General features: G+C 41.3%; 1 protein-coding gene across 3 annotated transcripts in view; it reads right to left on the bottom strand.

Annotated features, from left to right (window-relative positions):
* MEIS1 (Meis homeobox 1) overlaps positions 1 to 21,420 on the bottom strand; it is a 132,952-nt gene extending 111,532 nt beyond the window's left edge. For 2 of the 3 annotated variants that reach the window (XM_053588704.1, XM_053588705.1), the window contains exons 1-6: positions 20,713 to 21,420; positions 18,630 to 18,856; positions 16,626 to 16,767; positions 16,031 to 16,081; positions 15,172 to 15,222; positions 13,626 to 13,772 (exon numbers count right to left, since the gene is read on the bottom strand). In XM_053588704.1, the coding sequence (XP_053444679.1) occupies positions 13,626 to 13,772; positions 15,172 to 15,222; positions 16,031 to 16,081; positions 16,626 to 16,767; positions 18,630 to 18,856; positions 20,713 to 20,724 (630 nt within the window). In that variant the 5' untranslated portion in view covers positions 20,725 to 21,420. Of the gene's footprint in view, positions 1 to 13,625; positions 13,773 to 15,171; positions 15,223 to 16,030; positions 16,082 to 16,625; positions 16,768 to 18,629; positions 18,857 to 20,712 lie in introns of those variants that run through there. The other variant, XM_053588706.1, reaches the window with a different exon arrangement.
* Positions 21,421 to 21,809: the final 389 nt, after the last annotated feature.

Raw genomic sequence — 21,809 nt, 5'->3', positions numbered from 1 at the left:
TTTAATGCCATGATCAAATGTGCCTATTACTTTACTTCATTGAGGCCTGAAGGGTAATTTTGGTGACTCAGGGCAGATGGTAAATTAGTGGTAAGATCATGGAATTCCAGCTTCCCACCTAAGAATCAGTGGCTCTCACCAACACACCCCATTTCCTCTTCTCATAGTCCCAGCCCTACCTTATTTGCCACTGGGGTCTTTTAATGGAAAGCTGCAGCTCGATCATCTAATCATCTGTTAGGTGCCATGCTCCCCACTCTGGTGCCAGCCAGCATCTTTACACCCAGCACATCTAAGTCAGCATCCAATGAGCTAGAGTTCTAAGATGTTAACAGCTAAACAACGTCAAATACATGAAAAATATTTATTATGGCACCCTGATAGTTCCAAATACTTATACCTAAATATTTCATATATGGTGTGTTGCTTTCAAATATATGTGTGTATGTACGTGTATGTATGTAATCACACTATGTATAATAAGATGATGGCGGGGGTGAGTAATATGTAGAGACAGAGATAATGTCCGTTACATTGAGTTCTATATTTCCCAGTTCTCATGTACCACAAATAAAACCTACCAAAATGATAATTCTTCAAACACTGAATCCTCTATCTCTGTGTAATGAGGCATGCAGTGAAGAGGAAGAAAATTTTTGTGCTTTTCTGCCTTTGGCGAAAATTCTCCAAGGAGTAATTTTATCTTTAAATGAAAAGTTTTCTCTCAGGTGATTGTGTGAGTCCCTGGAATCTCAGAAGCCCAGGTGCAGACCCAGAGGGACACACAGTTATACCTGTGTGCCCCCACCTCTGTGCACACAGTAACATGAACCCATCCTGAGCATGAGGCATAAAGCGAAAGAACGTGGAAAATGAATCTAATGTTTTAAATCACATAGTAATAGAACTTAAAGCAACTTGGCTGTCAGGTATATTTTAAAAGTCTCTTGGGCCTTAACTATTTTGCCCACTTTCCTACAAATATCCAGGCTTCATTCTCTCCACACTCAGGGCTTGGCCCCTGTGGCTGACTGTGAGGGCAGTGACCTTGGGAAGCTCAGACTCAACACCATGAGACACTTGCCCAATGCTGCTTAAAACCCTACTTTCCCATGGCCCTTAGATCTCAAGTCGGATACTTTCAGGACTTTAGTAATCTGCACAATTGAATAATTTACCCAAGAAATTAAAAGTTAATCTACAATGGTAAGCCAAGATCTACAGATATAATACAACCCCCACAATATTCCAAAAGCTTTCCTGATGAAACCCATACAACATTGATCTGATACACTTTGCCCAATTCTCCAACTTTGAGAATCAATGCTAACATCATCCCAGTGACCCCACTGTGGTCTAAGAAGATAATGTAGAGTTCAACATGTAGTACATTCAGACAAATTATAAGGAAAAAAATAATTACAACAAAATGGCTATTGATAAGAACTGACAACAAGTTTTACCAAGTCTCAAAACTGGCAAGTAAAAAACTGTGACTAATAGAGAAATTATTCAGATGCATATAATTCAAATTCTACTAAGCAATTCGTTATAGAGAAAAATCTCATAAAGAGTGGACAAGATAAAGCCTCATAACACTAAAAATCTTACTAAAAATATATACTTATGTTTTAATAACCTTCCTTTTTCCTCTGTCATTATACTACAACTGGCAAACTATTAATAAAAACAAATGCTTACATTTAATGATTTTAATGACACTATGTGGCTTTACCCCTTAAATCCTATAGTTCAGAGTTAAATGTTTGACTGAAAAAAAAAAACCTAATCCAGTTAGCACACTCTATTTCCAAATATTTATACCTAAATATTTTAAACCATACTCTTCATTTACCTGCTGAGAGCTTTCTGCTGAATTTTAGATTATTTTTTATTATTTCTATTTAGCAGTGGGAGAAGAATCAGTAAATTGCATGCCAGTATACCTGGTGTTGTAAAATCCCTTTTATAAGATTGTTTGCTTCCCAATGTTTTACTTTACATTTGTAACATAGTATCAGTGCTCCTTGTTCTGCAAACAAATTAAGATAAAATAAACTCAAAAGTGTCTTATATAAAACAATTTTAAACCACAAGCTTTCAAGGCAAGCATCCTAGCAAAAAGAGCATCCACTAATGCAGAAAACATTGTACCCTGAGTACAAGTAGATAGTAAGATCCTGCAACTAATCAGACCTTAGCACGAAGCATGTGCACTCAGAAATGTGGGAGAAAGAACTTAGGACAAGGTCTGCAAGAATCGTTTTACCCTAAGAGTGCTTTTGCAGTGATTTGGTACAGTATCTCAGCAAGATATCAAGGGTTCACTCTCCTTGTTCATAGTTCATATGATGAAATCAGAATAAAAACGACCCCACATAGTAGCAATTAAGATGATACTTTTCTTAAACTCTATGATTATAAAATATTCTATAAAACAACACTCACATCAACCAATACCCAATCCTTACTCCCCAATTCCAGCTCATTATTAAGGGTTTGAAAGAATATAAGTGAGACGGTAAAATACTACTTAATTAGTTTTTACGGGGGATTACTATTTTAAATACTTCTGGTGAATTCGTAATTTAGCTCTTACAGTAACTCAGTGAAGTGGGTACCAGCATCAGGCCCATTTTACAGATCTGAAAGGCAGGCTCATCAAGGTGCAGTGACTTAACCCTCTTAAAGAAAAGTCTAGGTTCAAACATGAGTGCTCTGACTTCATGCTGTACATACTTCAATACAACACTGCCTGCCTGAAAGGGTGGGGAACTAGAAGTTATAATCAGCACACTTAATTGTTCTTTCTTAAATGTTTCTGAAGTTTTCTCTTCTCTAATTCTATGCTCTCAAACCAAAGAGTATACAATTTTGATATGAGAAGCAAAAAGAAAATTCAGCCAAGATACAGTCTGGTCTTATTCTACTACCTTAGAGCAGAATAAAGAATTATACTACTTTGGTACTTTGAATAAAGAATTGTAAAAATTCATAATTACTGTTGATTTCCACTACTAATTAGTAATAGCATATTTTCTAATTTTTCAATGGTTTCTTTAGAAGCACTTCTTGTTTTTTATGTTTTGATTCAATTTTATTTTCAAGTATCTCACTTGATTTCTAAATTTTTAAGTTATCTGACAATATCACATAGGGAAGTAGGGAGAATACTATTCCCCTTCCTTCATTATTTACCTTAGACAAAATCATCAGAGAGCATCTTGAAATTTAATTTGAGCTTCTGGTTCCTGGAATGGCCATGGCCAAGTACCCTGTATTTCAAGGTGCTTAACTAAGAGATCAACCATAGCAACTGTGAATTCCAGAAGAAGGATGCTGAGTTGCACCCTGCACTTTTTAAGAAATTCCAGTTAATCAGAATGCGGTTCTCCAGCCATACCCAAAGGCTATATTATTCCAGGGGCTATTCATACTATTTTAATAGTTATAGAGTATTTGGAGTGTTGGAAGTATGCTACAAGTGACGAAAAGCCCCATAATTGATTTGTCAATGTTTGATTCCCCCCTTTTTCTATCAGCATGTTCTCAACATGCCCTCAATAAATATTAAACACTCACTATCAGGGTGGCATGCAAACCTTTACACTGTCGCAACAGTAGAGAGAAGAACAATGCACCTAATTGAAATGGCAGAGTAATCTGGAAAATAAAATCGAGCTGCTGCAAATTCCAAATTCTCGAATAAAAATGTTTATACTCACTTAAATGCAGATTGTTACTGGCTTTGAATAATTACTAGAATAAAAGATATTTGAACACCAACATGTAGTTGATATGAGCAAAACAAGCATAGTCTACATGTCTTTATTATTTTGAGCAAGGAAGTACAAGATACAACAAGGTTGACATTTTTCTTGGTGATTTTCTTAATAAACACAACTTGTGAAATCCCCAAATATGGTGAAACGATAAGGGCAACCCTTGAAATGCACAACCAGTTTTAAAAACGTCAGGGGAAATATTCCTCAGAAAATTTTTGAACACATTAAGGACAGAAAAAAGCACAATAAAAGAAAAGAAGGGGTTAAAATATTCTGCTACCTCAATATTATTTCTTTTTCTCAAACATACTAATTTATCAACAAGATCCTGGTTCCTGATTCTCTTTGTTAGATGCTGGAGACAAGAAAACTATGATAATTAAAATGAAAATGACAAAATGCATTTCCATCTAGAGCTATGAAATATAAACATGTAATGACTCTATAAGAAAGGATACTTATCTGTGCTATGAGGATAATCCTTAGTATCTATTAGGGCTATAGCACCTTGGGCAGAGATGCCACCCGGCTCTCATGAAAATAAATGCCATATGCTCTGTGAAGTGATAGCATAATTCCCATAAATAATGTATATGATAGAATGCAAATAAATAATACATTTATCTGAACTGTTCAAGAGTGAAGGGCAGGGTGGCCACTCATGACACTAAGTCTCTTATGAATGAACAATTTCAAATAAAAGTAACGTTCTATGGTGGCTTATCACAAAATTTTTACACTAAGATATTCCTAAGCAAGGATTTCAAAACAACTCTAGATCTGGTAGAAACATTTCACTAAATGTTCCGACTGAGCTCAAAATACTCAGTTTAATTCTATTGTTAGATTTTCTGTTTTGATTATGACATTATAGCTAATAGCATCTTACCTATTTACTGTTATTTTTATTTCTACACTATATGATGCTGGTTTGTTTGATCAAAGAAGTATCTGGATTTAACATGTCATGTATGAGTTTTTATTCCATGAAATACAGAGTATTTTGTTTTTCTTCAGTGAGAGTGACTTAAACATTGCAAAAAATAGGCAGGAAAGCTACATATAAAAAATAAAATAAAAAATAGAACCCACCTGCTCTAGTTAGTTGCTAAGACTTTGTATTGTGAAAATTGTTAGTCTCCTCTTGTAGACAAACTCTTCACTTCATCTAAATGGTGTAAGTATGCCTTCAGAATCTCAGACATTGTACACTGTTTAGTTTGAAATTAAGATTTCAAATTGCAAAGGAATCATCTCTGAATAACAGAAAACCCCATAGGTCACAGTTAAGTATAGCTTGTCTATCAAATTGAATTAATGTTCTAGAATACATGAAAATAGTTTGGACATTATCAGAAGTTTTATTGTCAAAGAAACTTTAATGCTTTCACCTTCTAATATGTGTAAAAGAAGAGAAATCAGCCTTTCCCAAGTTGGGGTAGGGTAAGGAAACTCTGGGTTTACATTAAATTTCTCCCTATACTGTGCTTTGATGACTGCCACTTTTGCCGTAAACTTCATTTTCCAGAGTTTCATAATAATCATAAAAACACTTCACTTTAAAGAGTTTCTATGGGACATAAAGTGAATGTAAATTCAGAACGAAATGCAAATTGTGGAGGTCTGGGACCAAGTATGGACTATCAGTTAAGAATACAGTCACTGAAAATACACATTAAGGCCTTTACAGGAAGAACACAGGGGGTGATATTAATCTTTATATCAAGTGTTCACACCCCGAGGGAAGGCAAATAAGAATAACAGTTTTCAGTTTTTCACCTAATTATAAAGCACAGGCTGGGAATATTTGACGACTTTGGCCTCTATTCATTCTTGTTCTAAAGTGATATTTTTCATTTTCTCAGGAAAATAAACTCACTTATGGCTAATAACCCACAAAGTGCTCCAATAGGAAAACTAGATCTAGCAAAGTACTTCAAATTCAAGTCTCAGGCATAGAAAGTTTCCAAACGGGGCAAAACAAGTAATCAGAAAACGAAAGGTTATACTTCTACCTTGCTAAGTAATAATCAACAACCCAGAAATTATAGCTAATGAATAATAGACATCCTTCCATGTAGAAAAGTATAAGGAAAAATCTATAAAAATGGGAATTAATGAGCAGCAATCAATTCTAAGTTAGCTTATGTTGTCAGGTATTGATATTAGAATGTTGTCATATATTGATATTAAAATAACTCTAGTATCACTCAAAGTGTTAGTTATTTATTTACTACCATATTCTAAATGAGTCAAAATAATGTACTCTTGAGTCCATTATAAAATGTAAGACTTCTTTTTTTTTTTTTTTTGAGACAGAGCCTCAAGCTGTTGCCCTGAGTAGAGTGCTGTGGCATCACAGCTCACAGCAACCTCCAACTCCTGGGCTCAAGTGATTCTCCTGCCTCCGCCTCCCAAGTAGCTGGGATTACAGGCACCTGCCGCAATTGCCCAGGTATTTTTTGGTTGCAGCCATCATTGTTGTTTAGCAGGCTGGGCTGGATTTGAACCCACCAGCTCAGGTGTATGTGGCTGGCACCTTAGCTGCTTAAGCTACAGGCACTGAGCCTTAAAATGTAACTTCTATTAAGTTAAAATAAAACAGAACCAGTGCAGTTATAACATTTTGCTTAAACTTGTTAAATTCATAAAAGGTTGTGGTCATTTTTAACGAATTACTTAGCAAACTTAATTTATAGTAACAGAATTTCCTTTCTGCAGAAGAATATGATTTTCATTTAAGGTTTTTAAAAGAAACACAACACTACACACTCAAGACTCTTTACCTAATGAGTATAAATTCTATTAATTGTAAATGAAGTTATGAAGTGTCAAGGGAAGAATCAGTTGTAGAAATGTATGTTTGAGAATTACAAAATAAAAAAAAATTTATTTGTAACCCTACTAGTTTATACCATATAAGTTGATGCATATATCATAGAAAAGCCATAATATAGTCATTTCATATGTTAAAAACAGTTAATGAAATAGTTCTGGCTATAATTTGTATTTGCTTGTATATATTCATGACACCAGTAAACAACAGGTATATAATTCAATAAATGTAGAAATATGCTTTTTCTATACCAACAAATAAACTTTTTATGGTATGCTTCAGTCGATTTTAGGAATTCTGAATCAAGAAGTCAAGCAATATAAAAAAAGTTCACAAGATTTGGACTCTTATAGTTTCCTTTAACAAGAACATATTTTCTAGATTAAGAAATGCCATTTGGCAAAGGCCAATGCATTAATTCTATGCACTTGAATGCATTACATTGATTAAAATTGGATTCTAGTGACAAATATTTAAATGAATATATTCTTGCTTATTTCACATAGTATCCTTCATATCGTTCATTGAAACGTCAAATTTATAAGCATTGGGAATTCAGCAATTGCCCAATATAGATACACTTCCTAGAGAGGCTGTTTAAGACTCCAAAAGCTTCTGCCAATTTCTGTAATCTTGAAATCATGGCATGTTACATTAAGAACACAGTTAATATGTTCTTTCATCTTTTATAGTACATGGGTATACTCACCTGCTTGAATTTTTCAAAACTGATTTTATATACTCATAGTTCATTCACAAATGTTAAGGAGAGTAAAATATCCAAATTTATACTTGATGCCAACAGTCAAATTTTGGAATTGTTATTAAAACTGAAATTGAGAGACTGAATTCTAGGTGTTTTAGACCCTAACCAACTTTAAGCAGGTATTATATCCTGATATTGCCTACCGAGTAAGAACAGTAAGCCCACTGTGATTTACAGCAGTGTTGTTTTACTTGGGATTTTGAAAACCTTTAAATCTTAACATCTGCACAACTGTCCGTAAATGGTGTCACACGAATTCTATTTCTTTATTTGTATAATAATGGTTTCCCATAATTTTGATGTAATTTTAAAATATTAAAGCTTTTTTGCACTCAGGAGACATAGCAAAAATTTTCATTTCAATTATGACATAAATTTGAAGCACTACTTTGGATAAAAATATGACAGATATCATAATCCAAAAAGGCCATGTAAAGTGCTACAGTTGCCAACATTTAACACTGTGTAACAAAAATGACTGAGAACAGTATCAGTTTACTATCCTTCAACTATTTCCCTGACAGTAGAGTCAAATGATTTTGAATTATAGACCTTCTTACAGGAAGTCTTATTTCATGTTCATTTTAGTAGCTATAGGAATTTGGCTGTATGCCGACTTTCCTTTAAAAGTTTCTGTATATATTCTTGGGTTGTGTTTGATGATTAAATTATCATTTATTAAAACTTTAGCATTTCACATTTGTTTGACATATTTATATTTCATAAAAAAATATTGTTGTTGCCATAGAAAGCATAATACTACCAATATGAAAATACTTCATTTGAATTCGTGTTGACAGCATTTTCATGTATGGCAAGTGTCTTAATGTAACTTGTTATGCATTCTTCACAGTTTGTCCAACTGTAGAGGTTCCACCTGTGAGGGAAGGGAAGCTAGTTTTATCATAGTAGGCCTCATGGTAATACTTTGGCCTTAATAAACATAAGTTTCTGCCATGGGACCACAAATAGTCTTTGTGTTTTAAGAGCATGGAGTTTTGATGAATAATTTTCCTTCCATCACCCAGCAACAGCTGTGTTTTAAATCTTTTGGACTATGACAAACATTTTAAAATTTAAACATATGAGTGTTTGAAAACATGATGATTTAGAATTTGTTTATTTTCAAAGTTGGGCAATTATAGCATGATATTTCAGTTCCTTTTTCGAAAACAGGGCCCACATGCTAGTCCTTTTTTTCTTCCTCCTCCTCTTTTCTTCCTCTACAATTTAAGCTTCTCCGTGTTTCTAACACAACTCTCTAAGTTAGGACCAATAGCTGTAGTAAACACACTACTCAATATACTTCCACATGATGAGCAATGGAGTCATTCTGGTGGGAGAGAAATTGCTATTTGAGTGACCCACTGCCACACAGCTAGTTAAATCACTGAACAATAGTTACTGTTATGAGGCTTTACTTTGTACAAAGTAGCATTAGTATCATTGCTTTCCATTAACCATGGAACTTGCACTGGGGACTTCTACTGAGAGCGAGATTGAAAGAGAGAGAAAGAGAGGAGCTATGAGAAGGGAATCATTATTGTGGTATTAACATTCAGACTTTAAGATATTTAACAGTACAATTCAGATCCACATATCTGAATACACCTTTTTTTCTTTTTTTTTTCTGAAATATAGTGGCCTTATTAGCTACACTTATTAGAAATGAATACATCCCTACTTTGAAATCACACATAAATATACACTAAAAGTCAATCAGAAAATAACAGTAAAAATATACCTGATAAACAACGAACTATTCATTTAAAGGGCACTAAGCAATAAAAGGACTGGAATGAACATCCCAATTAGCCAGTGTAGTGACAAGCAGTCAACACCTTATTATTTAATCATTAAAGAGACTCTTGCCATAATTTCCCTTTGACATATTTTTAAAAAGGAATTAAGAATATACTACACGACCCATACAACAATCAAAAGTAAAGTTAGATGGTGCTAAGACTTCATCAATTGCAAGGCCTGTAGATGGAGAGGTTTCAAGATTAAAGCATTAAGTGGAAACCTATGAAGCATTTCCAATTTAAATAAGCTATATCCAAATGTAAGTATCTAGACAACCTACATGACAGAAGGACCACTGTGCTGTCTTCCACTGTTTGTGCCCACTTTTCTTATTGGATGAAAATGAATTGAGGACATTTCTAGTATTAATAAACATCCGCTGGCCCCCTCCATTTGTCTGGAAGGCAGCAGACCAATCCTTGAAGGACATCAGGTTTTTCCTTGCCCTCCCCTCCTCAAGCTTTACTATAACACCTCCCCCAAAGGGAAAGCTGAAATCTTTGAATGAATCCCCACCCCTACTTTGCAGGAAGAGGTAGTTTTCAGCGAAATCTCACTTCGGTTTTAAGAATTTTAACCCAAATCGTGCTTTAGAAACAGAAGTGTGAACTGTTGAAATAAACCAATCTCCACCAGAGTTCACAGGCCCACTTGGGAATCAAAGCGCACTGGCCCAGGCCTGTCTCGGATCCCTGAGGCCTGGTGGCCTTGCCTCTCTCGCCTGGGCTGCACAGCCCCCAGCCCGGACGATCTGTCACCCGGGAGCTGCCAGCACTTGGCATTTAACCTGCCTCGCAAACGTGGCTCTTTGGTTCCATCTCTGCAAACCATATTACTTCTCCCCAGTCGTCGGAGACCAATCTGGATTAACATGCAACAGGGCGCCGGGTGCAGCCTTCGTCCAGGAGCTGCTAAATGCAGATTCAGCCGAGGACCCCCCGGAGAGCAGCCGTGGAATAAAGACTGTAATCCAAAGGGACCATTTCTCTGCCTCCCGCTGCTTGCGGGGAGAAAAGGATAGTCCTTGATGCCTGAGCACAGGCCCCGCTAATCACGGGCAGGCGTGGCCACCCCAGAGGCGGCCTTGGGGGCCTGGAGACTCTGCTCTTCTTTCCACTCTCCCCCTACTCGTTCATTCTTGAGGTAGAAAATGCTTAGCTTCAAAGAGTGGCTAGCAACAGACAGGTCTAGAATCTGGGTGGCCAGGCTCTTCGCCTAACCCTTCTTGGCATCCCCAGTTCCACCATCGGCGCCCCAAACAACCCCCGCCTCTCCTCGACTCGCATCCTCCCTCGCTGACCGTCAGACTCATCTCTCTCCTCAACGCCTGGCACCTCGGTTCCCTGCCTGTCTATTCCTGGGTCGCGGCCGGGCCCTTGCTATACACGCTGAGAGCTGGCAGGGCCCTTACTGTCCCCAGCCCCCGGGGTGTCTGGAACGTCGGTGCGGAGCCAAGAGCCCGGCGGTCGGGAGAGGGCGCCCGGGAGGTGGCCCGCGCCCGCCAAAGGTGACTTTCGGCAGGGAGATCTCCAGGCCGCCTCCAATACTAGAGTGGGAGGAGGAACCGGGGTGTGGGGGAGAATGGGATTACAGCTTCTAGGTATCTTAATCTGATAAAAAATAAAGAAAGAAAGACAGAAGAAAAACACACCACCAACACGACGAGGCCAAGTGGATTTCCGCCGACTTAGCCCTCCGGGAAACCGCCTGGTATCAAATCGTGGATTCCAGATCCCAGGGCGGGTGGCAGCCTTCACGCCCTCCGAGGGAAAAAAGTAAAATAAAATAAACCGAGCTGCCAGCAGGCCCTAGAGACAGAGGGGTTAATGAGCTAACGAGGCCCAAAGCTCTCACAGCACCAGAAGCATCCAGGGCTGGAGCACACCTTCTGCGGGGGGCTTAAACTGGCTGGGCAGCTTTCGCGAACAGGTGGAGAGGCCATTCTTTTTGGCCCGGCCCCCAGAGTGCTGCACTAGGGGTTCAGAGCCCCCAGGAACAGGCCAGCAGGCTCCACTGGCGCTTATGTGGCGGCCCAGGTGCCTCATCCCTTGCTCCACACCTCCCCAGGGTTCGGGAGCCCACCAGCATCCCAGGCACTGTGCCTCCTGGAGTCCTGCGCTCTGCACTCCCCTATCCAAACCCCACCTAGGCGCGTTAGCTCCTGACTCCCGAGAACCGGATTAATTAGAAAGAACAAACTTGGGTGTGCTGCCCTGGATCAAAGGAGACGTGGGTGAGCCGGAGGGGGTCACGAGTGAGTCTGCAGCAAAGGCCAACAGCGCACCACGAGCTCAGCCAAAGCTGCGAAGCTCGCTGGTAAATGGTGGGGACTAGATGACGATTCTCATTTTAGAAGTAGGCGAGAATGAAATGTGAATTTCTACCCAGTACAATCGCATACCAATCTTTGCCTATCTCAAATGAAGCTAATCAGGTAACAAAAGTTTATAAAAGGAGTAGGGAGAGAATTCAGTGATTTTATATCAATTTTGTATCCCCTCTCTCCACACAAAAACCCTGTGACTTTCGTCTTTTATCTTTGACTTTAATAAAATAATGATGCGTTGAGAAAATGGGGTATAAATCTTCATTTTGGAGGCAATTAAAGTGTTGATTTCATTCATGCCCCTAAGCAATTCTTGTAATTTGCTCAAATAGCTTTATGTACCCAGCACTCCGGAGCTTTTAGAATCCCATTTTCTAGTTAGGCTTGTTGGATTACAATTTTTATTCAACAGCAGCTACCCAAGGGTTCCTCGGCGGAATCCGCACTTTACAGCTCCCGGGTGAGGGCTGGTGGGCTGAACTAGGCATGGGGCCGGCAGCCTGCAGCGCCAAGGCTGGGAGCCGTCGGGCGTTTTCCCACCTCTGGGCGGCCAAGCCGGGATTGCACTTGCTCGCTGTTTCTTGCCTTGGTCTCTACTGCTGGAAGTTTCCGACCTGCCAAATAGTGAAGACCCGGAGTACTGGCACTTTTAAAGCTCTGTTCTGCCTTCCCCTTGCTCTTACTGGGCAAAAGAGGGATTTAGCCTGCGTCTCAGGATTGCCCAGAGAAATCCAAGCTGGGAATTTGTTTTAAAAGGATGATATTGAGAAAAGGAAATCATAAGATGACACCAAAAAAGAGATGTCAGGCACTCAAGCAAGAACCGTACAAGACACCCACTGGCCAACTGTGATCATGGCAGAGCTTGCAAAGAAAAACCCAGCCGAAGTAGCTGCCCTTTGGCTTAACAAAGGCAGGCTGATCTGTTCCCCCAAGTTGGGACTCACGTGCCAAGTCAGAAAGAGAAACAACTCTGAGTCTTCCTTTATAACGGGGGGTGGGGGGGCGCAGAGGAGGCCAATACTCAAATCTCTAGATGCTTCACAACAGTTTACCACAGAACTGTCCTGACCCCTGTGTCATCTCATTCACTCCTCACATTTTCACTTTCATTGCATTTTTGCAACTCTTTTGGACCAATCCAGAAACATAGAGACAGGAGAGAGAGAGAAACTGGAAGCAGAGAAATCCCTTCCTCCCCAAGCAACTCCAGATAGAAGTCATCCCCACTTAGTAACGCACAGGGAAGAGAGGCCTGGTGGGAAGACTGCAGAGCAGGGCGGACAGCAAGCAAAGGCCCTCAGTGGAGAGCAAAGGTGGTGGGAAGGTCCCCACCCTCCACACCTCCACGCCCAGGGAGCCACAGGGTGCTCCCGAGCTGACACTTCCAAAAGCTGCCAACACAGAGGACTCAGAGCACGTACTAGCTGGGGGATGAATGGAAAGGAGGAGGAGAAAAGTCCATATTTATCTGTTTTTATAACCTCGGCCTGGTCTTATTTTTTCTATTAAGTACAATAAAATGGGCGAGCTTGCAGGGAACACCTCACAAAGCAATGTTCAGTGAGGTCTAGAAGCGTTCGGCCGAGGAAAACTGACAAGACAGGCTAATGAACCGTATAGACAGGGAGAAAATAGCCAGCATTTGCTAGATTTCAAACCCTCCACTGTCTTTCTTAGACCACCTATCTTGGATTTATTCCTAACAAAATAAAAAATAAGCAGACCCTACACTTTTCTTTTCTTAGAGATAGAAGGGGAAAAAATGCTCCTGAAAAAGCCCTACCATCAGAGGTGGTCACTGGCAGTTAACACTCCCATTATGATAGAGGGTAAATAAAATAAAGACAAAAATTAAAAGCGACAAGAAACAGGTCAAGTTTGCTAGCAAAGCTTTTACAAGCTCATCTCTCCAGGTCGAATCCCAGAGCCAGTCTTAATGAAGCAATAATAGCCACATTATTCAAAAATTTTCATTTCGATGGAAATGTATCTAAAAGGGACTTAATCATATGCAAATAATAAAAGGAGGTGGTAGTGACCCAGCAAGCAATATGCATACAGATTTTTTTTTTCCCTGGGATGTTGAAATTGAAAAGCGCATACCTGGTCAGTTAGATTTGCTGATCTTGTTATGTCTTCACTGTCTGATTTTGATCCTCCTTCTCTATCGTCTATCACCAAATCGATAGGCATTTTCCCTTTCAAACAGCTAATATACCGGTGGCAGAAATTGTCACATAATTCGTGTACCTACATTATGACAGAAATAAAAAAATGGAAATATAATCAGGAGTGCATAAATGACATTGACAAGTGCAATCCACCCCCCTTGTGAGATCCAAACTTCCAAATAGGGGAAACACAGGGCAATTGTCCTCCAGAGACCCCTAGACGCATCCAGAATTAGGAATAACTTTCTTTTCTTGCAAAATAGAGATATCCCAGAAAATTGACAGTGACAAGATGATTCACAGGCTACAACATATTCAACACCCGTGTTAAATTCATCTGCTCCTGGGGCTGTGGCCATTAGAGAGGTGACCTGCATGGGTGACATTTAAGGTAAACTATTTAATTTCATCCAGTTACTTTAACCATCAATCCCCTTCCAATGTGTCTAAGGAATATATATATAAATATATATATGCATATACATATGCTTTTTTTTCTCCAAAGGATTTGTACTATGGTGGCATAGGATATATGCCTGTCAATTCAAGTCCCCATAACATTTGTAATAAGAGTTTCTACCCCTAAGGAGCATATTCTAGGATATTTCTTTAAAAAAAAAAAAAGGAGGAAATAAAGTTGCCAGAACTCCTGATATAAAAAACCTACAACCACAAAAATTGATTTTTTTTTTTAAGCAAGGAAAAATAATGCCTCAAAATATTCAAATGCAAGTGGAGAGGTCTCTTACAGGCCCCAGGCATCACTGACATGCAAAAATTCACAAGAAACCACAGTGTGCTTGCAACTTAATGTTAGTTTGAATTACAATGCATTAAGTTTTTATTGCTGAGATTTATAGAACAGCTAGCAAAATCCTGTTATCCCACACCCTTTCTTGAGTGTGAAGGTGGGGTGGGTGCAGAATTCACAGATTCAAGAAATTGACACAACTATCAGCTCTGCTTTGTCTCTGCAAAACATTTAAAGTGCCTCCCCCACCACCTCCTCCAGACTCCATGCACGCTCCTCCTCCTTCCCCTCGGCCTCTCCTCTGTGTCTGACCTGCCGCTGCTTTCAGACTGTCTTCCAGAAACTCACAAAAACTAAACAAAACTTTTTCCGCCCTCAGAGGTACCAAAGAAGAGGAGGAAGAAGAGACAATGGCGTATTAAGCTGTGAAGCAGACTCACAACAGCTTTCTAAACACCAACTGGGATGCACAGAACTGCAACTATTTACACAAAGCCAGCAAGGTATTAAGAATGAACACGAGGCGAGGGCGTTTGTGATCCCGGTTTTAGTGGCTGAAATTGTAATTAAACTGGGAAGAGAAATGGACGCTAAGATTGGCCTTGACACTAATTACCAGAAAGAAAGACATTTATGCAAATGTCTCAGAAGCCTGAACTTCTAAACCCTCCCCCCTGTGTGTTTAGGGGTAAGGGAGAAGTGGAAGGAAAGAGGCTAGAGATATTACCTTCTCTAATTCCAACAGATGAAACCTTAATACTTGTATGGCTTGAATCATCTGCAAAGATACAAAAAGAATGAACACCCCATTCCTGGTTTGCAGAAAACTGGCTGTCACAGCTCTAGCATCTCCAGCCCACCCCCTCCCACCAGTAAATAGAGTTATTTTGATTTATGGCAATAACACTAAAACTTAATAGCAGCGACTGGGTACCATCTAGAGGTTTATATTTCTTAAGGAGAAAAAATAGCTAAAACAACAACAAAGCATCTAAGTGGGGACCATAAACACTCTCCTCCCCCTTGCGCTCCCCTTTCTCAGTCCCACTGGCTCCACTCCACCCCCCTCAAAGGTCACAGCACTGGACTAGATGTGTCCTTGGAAGGAGCGGACAGAAAATATTCCAAATAGCCCTCAAATTGTGGCTTTTTCACATTGCAAAGTTCCTGTTGCCCTGTGCACACCTTTCAGGCAAACTGATTGTTTGGGGGCTCTTGCCGGGTAGCTGCCCTTGTGACGATACTTCCAGGGCTGGGAAGTCCGCAAAGTTTAAGCACTCACGCTGACAGGGCCAGAGATAAATCCCCGCGCTGATTAGAACTGTGCAGCCTGGCTGTCATAAAAAACAAAAGCTCGCGTTTCCCTGCGCTGGTTCGCCCGGCCCCTCTCGAGATGAATTTATATCCCCCGGACCTTGTCCTCGGACCACTTGTCCGTGGACAGAAACATTTGCAGCAACTTGCAGCTACGGGGAAGACCTGTCTAGAAAGCTCAAGGCTCTCAAAGCAAAGGCAGGCTCTGGAGGTGGGGACTGGGGAGCGGGGAGGCGATGGGCTGGGGGAGGGGAGAAGGGGTCCACTCTTACCAAGTTATCCAGTTCTGGATTAGAAGAAAATAGAGGTTTTTCTGCGCGAATCTAAATACAAGTGAAAAGGAGAGGGGAGAGGGAAGGGGAGGGAAAAAGAAAATTTGAAATCTGGTCTCCTTCTTAGTTTCTTGCCTCATTACACTGTCGGGGGCAGGATGTAACCTCCGGGAGGGACTCAGTGACACCGAATTCGTCCCGCGCAGAAACACTTCAGTGTGAATTAAATAAGCCGAAAACGAGCCCAGAGCTCAGTCTTACTTCCACTAGCAACTACGGTGCTCGCTTCTGGGGACGCTGCTCAGCTCATCGAGTCCAAAGCAGCTACAAAGCGTGGTGTTCCCAATTTTATTTTACAGAATGAGCTTTCTGCGTTAGTTTATAGAGGGCGAGTGGGTAGGAATACGGGTGATTTTAAGTTATCCGCAAACAGACACTCACAGAAGAGGAAAACCCGAGGGTGGATGTGACACGCATGGCTTGGAGTGGACTAATTTGCTGGCTACTTTTGAAAATGTGCTGGGTGAGGGAGTTGGGGGAGGGGCGTTCTTTTATGTTTCTTTTACTTTTTTTCCCAAACATTTATTTTGCTGACCTGTTTGGCGAACACGGCTATATCTTCATTGAATGACTCTGACGAGCAGACGTCCCCGCCCGCCACCCCCGGCTCGCGGGGGGTACAAGTGGCTAATTCACATTTCTCAAAAATCAGTGCTAAGAGAGGGAAGAGGGGGTGTCTGTAAGAAAATACAACAGTCACAAACAACACAATGGTTAGTCCCCGTCAGTGAAAAAAGGTGCCCAAGAAACACAGCCAGAGAGAAGCTAGATGCACGGACCCCCTCTCTGATTTGGTCACCTACTTTCATTCCTTTTCCTCTCCCATTCCAGGTGACTGCTCAACTCTCCTTCCTCCTAGCGCCCTGAAGTCTGAAGGCCCTCGGCCCCGGACGGTACCTGAGGATCGGTTCAGCAATAACTGGCCAGAGAAATTGGCAACATTTGCTAAGAATAAAAACCCAAGCGGATCCAGCAGCCATTTTGAATTAAGTTTCCCACCCGACAAGCCCTCGTCCCTCAGCTGCACATCCAGGACCTGGTTGGAGGAGAAAGGCGCTGGGCGTGGGGGTCGGGGGAGCTGCCTCAAATGGGTTACTCCAAGGCGGCCGCGCCAAGCCCAAGGCTCCGGGGATCTCTGTGGCAGGCTCACAGCTAACTTGGGAAAAGGACCTATATGGCTGCGGGACCAACTGTCACCGGGCTGCACCTACAGATCCGGACCCCAGCGCCCTCGAAAGCAAGGAGGCTCCTCCTCGGCGCCCTGCACACTCCCTCCCTTCGCACGGATGGCCCCCACCACCTCCCAAAGAAAGTTCCCTCAAATATTTATGCGGTAAAGCCTTTCATTTTGTGTCTGCGGAGTGGCAAAGCAGTTAGCATTGCGAGGGGCCTAGATGTCGCTTGTCTCAGCCCATAAAAAAAAAAAAAAGAAAGAAAGAAAGAAAAATGCTGCTTCTAATGCCCAAGGAGGTGTCTCAAGTCTTTTATTAGCTCTCACAGCCCAGCTGGGAATTTAACAGTTTGGGGTCCTTTTCAAAGCTTCCCCAAATGTTCTGTCCAGGAGCCTAAACCATTTGTAGTTAACCCTGCTGCGGACAGAACGTTGGGATTTAAACAAGCCCATTGCACAAGGGGTCAGAACATAAAGCAGAAAGATTTTGTATCAGCCCGGGGAGATAAATGTTGCCAGTTGTTTTTTTTTTTTTTTTTGAAGAAAAAGAAGAAATAAATAGAAATAAAAGTTGCTGAAAAGTAAGAAGAAGACCCCAAATCTATCAGCACACAGTAGGCACAAGTGACTTTGAAAAGATATTACTCGTCCAGGGTCTAATTGAAAGGCGGAGGAGAACTCGGAGTAAACCGCCGCCAGAAAACAATCTCAGGCCGAAGAGCACCCCGAATTTACTTCTTTCTAAATCCTGCAGGTTTTACCTTTGAACACAAAATGCCAAAACATCTAGAAGTTTCTTAGTGTTTGTAACAAGTCAGAATGAACCCCTCTCCTTGACTCCCTAAATGCAAAACATGTTCCCCTTTGCCTGACCTGCAACTGTCCTCCCTTGATTTTATTGTGCAGTGGCAGAGCCAGCATACGCTTGCTGAGTAAACTTAGCAAGTCAGAACAATCAGTGGCTTAAAAGATTTTCCCTTAAACTAAAAGTTTCATTCCAACACAAAGGCGCTTACATTTAGAAACCCCTAACGCTCTCCGGGCGAAATCGAGCAAGAGAGGACTCCAACCCGCTCAGCGGGAGTCTGAGAGGGACCTGGGACCTCTAGGCAACTTCTCCCGCGCTGGGAAGCTTTTGCGGACACCGCTGCGGCAGAGCAGGGCGGTGAGGGTACAGGGAGAATGTGTGGAGATGGGGGGCTTCCGGGATGGCAGGCCAACTTACCAAATTTTTATGCAATGTCAATAAATAGTCACCAAACATCTACCTCCAAACCAGAGAGTTCTGACTTTCCTGTTACCAAGGGCACAGAGAAATAGGGGAAGCACCACATCTCAGCTGCTTAACCTGCTGCCCCTTGTACCTACCCATAAATGGCATCTTTATCTCTCTTTAAAGCGTCATTGACAGAGGAGCCCATGCTGGGGGCCATGGCGTTGGTGTGAGCTGTGTGCGGGTACTGATGCGAGTGCAGAGGAGGCCCGTGGTTCAGGTGGTGGACCGGCTGCATGGACCTGGCTGCATGCGGGTCCGCATACATCGTGGAGGGGATGCCTACTCCATCCATGCCCCCATAATGGGGTAGATCGTCGTACTGCATGACAAACAGGAGAGAAAGAAGGTTCAGAAGGCCAGGCGGGCAAATGGGGGAATGGTAGGGCGCTGAGCGTACAGAAGGTCAGTCTAGCTGGATCTTTCAACACTGATCTGGTGGCCTCGCATCTCTGAAGTCGAGATTTACTATTTTAAAAATAATTGGTAACGTAAAAATCCTAAGATTCTCAATAAGACTAGTCTAAGATGAATGGTCTTGCCCTAACTTGTGTCCCCATCAACTAGTTCAGGAATTCAGGATCCTCTGGCAAAGAAGGAAGGAAGAAAGAAGGAGAAAAAGGGAAGCATTTTTCCTGAGGGCGGAAGGTAAAACGTGTATGTCTCCGGCGGAGGAAATTCAAAATCACAATAATAAAACGTGCCAGGACAGTGCAGCAAACTCGCCTAGTTTCGCAGTCCCTTCACATCAGGGGAAATTAAAAAAAAAAAAAAAAGTTACGAGGGGAACAGCTATGCCAAGCACGTGAATTCAGACCGGCTTCTCATTTTATTTCCCTGCCAGCGTGCGGTAAGGCAGTCCTGCAAGACACTGCATTTCTTTTGCTTTCCAAGACAATTCTTCTAAATTATACAAAACTAACTGACCCCTTATAGGTGGAATTCAAAGAAGCAAGGCTTTTCCTGTACATGAGAGCTGAATTTAGAATTGGGCAGCTTTCTCCTAAAGTTAAAGACGATCTATACTTGAAGCAGTTAATATTTTATATATTTTTTACTCTTAGGTAGTTTCTCCACATATTAGAAGTCAAGGAGGCAAATGTTACTCCTCAGGTTTAAAGCAAATTCAAAAGCATGTGCACACACAACTTCCCACCTTCCTCTTCCAGAAAAAAAAAAAACTGCTTTCATATTGATTGTCATTATTGTTGTTGTGTGTGAAATTTAGCTATTTAAGTTTTTCTAATTGGTTCATTCTAGGCAAGTTCTTTTCCCAAGATTTGGGGAAGCCGAGAGTGAAATGATTTTCAAAGAAAAGAGGAATTGCCACTTTCATCTCCCTAAAGCCAGAGGTGTGAAAAGAGTTTGGAAGAACACTGACATTTGCCTGAACCAAAGGAGTAAAGAAAAATGTGTCAGCCTAGTAACTTTCTTTTGCAAACAGGGCTTTGAGGTCCAGGACACAAATTATGCAGGAAGGCTTTTTGTAGACCCTCTTTCTTTTAAGAAACTACCTCAGTTGGGTTGTCATTGTCTCACTTTACTCTCACTGCATTTCCATTCAAATAGGAATATTGGGGAAATTAGTATTGCATTTTTAAAGTGAGTAGCTGTGTGCTTAGTATCCAATTAGTACAGAGTTTATCTAAGAAAAACTTGCAAAATATTATCTTGCAGAAAAATCAATACAAATTAAAATTACTTTTAAAAGATGAATGTTTCCCAACCAAAAAACTTGCCGTACTATGACAAAGTTATCCATTTAAAAAAGTTATACAATCTAATGCTATTACTAAAGATGAACATAATCTACAACATATCAGAAGTTTCCAGCCATGTATGCTAGTTTAAAGATAGCTTTAAACTTCTGATCCCAGAGTCCTCAAATTATAGCATTAGGTATCTCGCTTAAAAAAAAAAATGATTGCTTGAGCTTGTATTTTTATTTGTATAGCTGCTTGTTAGTAATCTATAGAAAACTTGGTTACTTGAATTAACAACTCCAAGTAAAATACATTAAGTCTACAAATGCATTGAATAAGTCCTCTTGCTTTAGGCCACGGCTTTAGGAGCCTTATTTTAAAAGAGAGAAAAAAATGAAACTTTTTAGCAGTGTCTTTCAGCCACGTTTCTATTTAATCTCATATTTGAGTTCCACAATTGTTTTTTAATACATACCCTTTGCGCCATCGGCCTCTCTGGCTCCCTTCCTACTTCAACTTCTAATATATCCTCTTTAAGGCCAGTGTGAAAAGAAACAAATATGCAAACTTCCCCGGGAAAAAAAAGCACGACGAAAAATCCCTTAACGTTTCCAGCAACGTGAGCTACTGGTCCCAGATCTTCGGTCTACGGGACCTGAAGCAAAGCGCCCGAGTCACTGAGCATAAAAGCGCTCCGTTTCCAAGACAGCAGCGGGGGCAAAAAAAAAAAAAAAAAAGAAAGCAGATCTTCTCTCCCCCAAAAATCAGTTAAAAAAAAAAAAAAAAGAGCGCCCCTCAGACCCAACTACCAAATCTCATGGCTTTCTGCCACTCCAGCTGTCAATCACAGGCGAGGTTGTCAACGTGGTGAATGAATGATCATCCGCTCTGTCTTCTTCTGGTCAGAACACCTCAAATGTTAATATTCAAATGCACAAAGCCCTAGCGCTCGCTTCCCTTGAATCAGTCCTAATTCCTAATCAGTTTCTCTCTTCTCTCGCGCTCTCTTTCTCTCTCTCTCTCCCTCTTTGCAACTGCTGCACTGGAGGGAGATTAGAGAAGGAGGGTGAAAAAAAATGTCTGTCTGAGTTTGTCTTAAAGGAGCCACGATCGATGCTGCCTGCTTGCAGTCTCCGTGCGTGTGTAAAGTGTGTGTTGCACAGGCGGAGAGGTGGATTCCGACCAGAATGCTAGAACCCGGAAGTAGTGGTGGCCATAACAGGTCGCGTCTTACACAATGCATTGGGCTGCAGCAAGTAGGCTCCTCTGCAGGGGTGGGTGCGCGAAGCGAGCTCTGGCCGCTCTGGAGAGGCAGAGAGGCGCTCCATTAAATCGCACGCCCAGACACAAACACCACGCACCCAGGGCACACGCACACAAATGCGGGCAGGAGTTCACGGCCACCAGCTTTATTTTCCGTATTCTTGTCTCTCCCTCCCCCTCTAGACTCTCTCCCCAAAGCAGACTTTCTTGAAATAAATTGGGAGTAACGCCCGGCAGGCAGCAGCGGGAGTTGTTTTGCATGGAGCCCCACGCATAGACTTCATGACTTTCCTCGAAATTATTGGGGTC

This window comes from Nycticebus coucang, chromosome 4 (assembly GCF_027406575.1).
Source record: "Nycticebus coucang isolate mNycCou1 chromosome 4, mNycCou1.pri, whole genome shotgun sequence".
Lineage (NCBI taxonomy): Eukaryota > Metazoa > Chordata > Mammalia > Primates > Lorisidae > Nycticebus > Nycticebus coucang.
The sequence above is the reverse complement of the archived record's forward strand: the minus strand, read 5'-3'. Positions and strand labels throughout refer to the sequence as shown.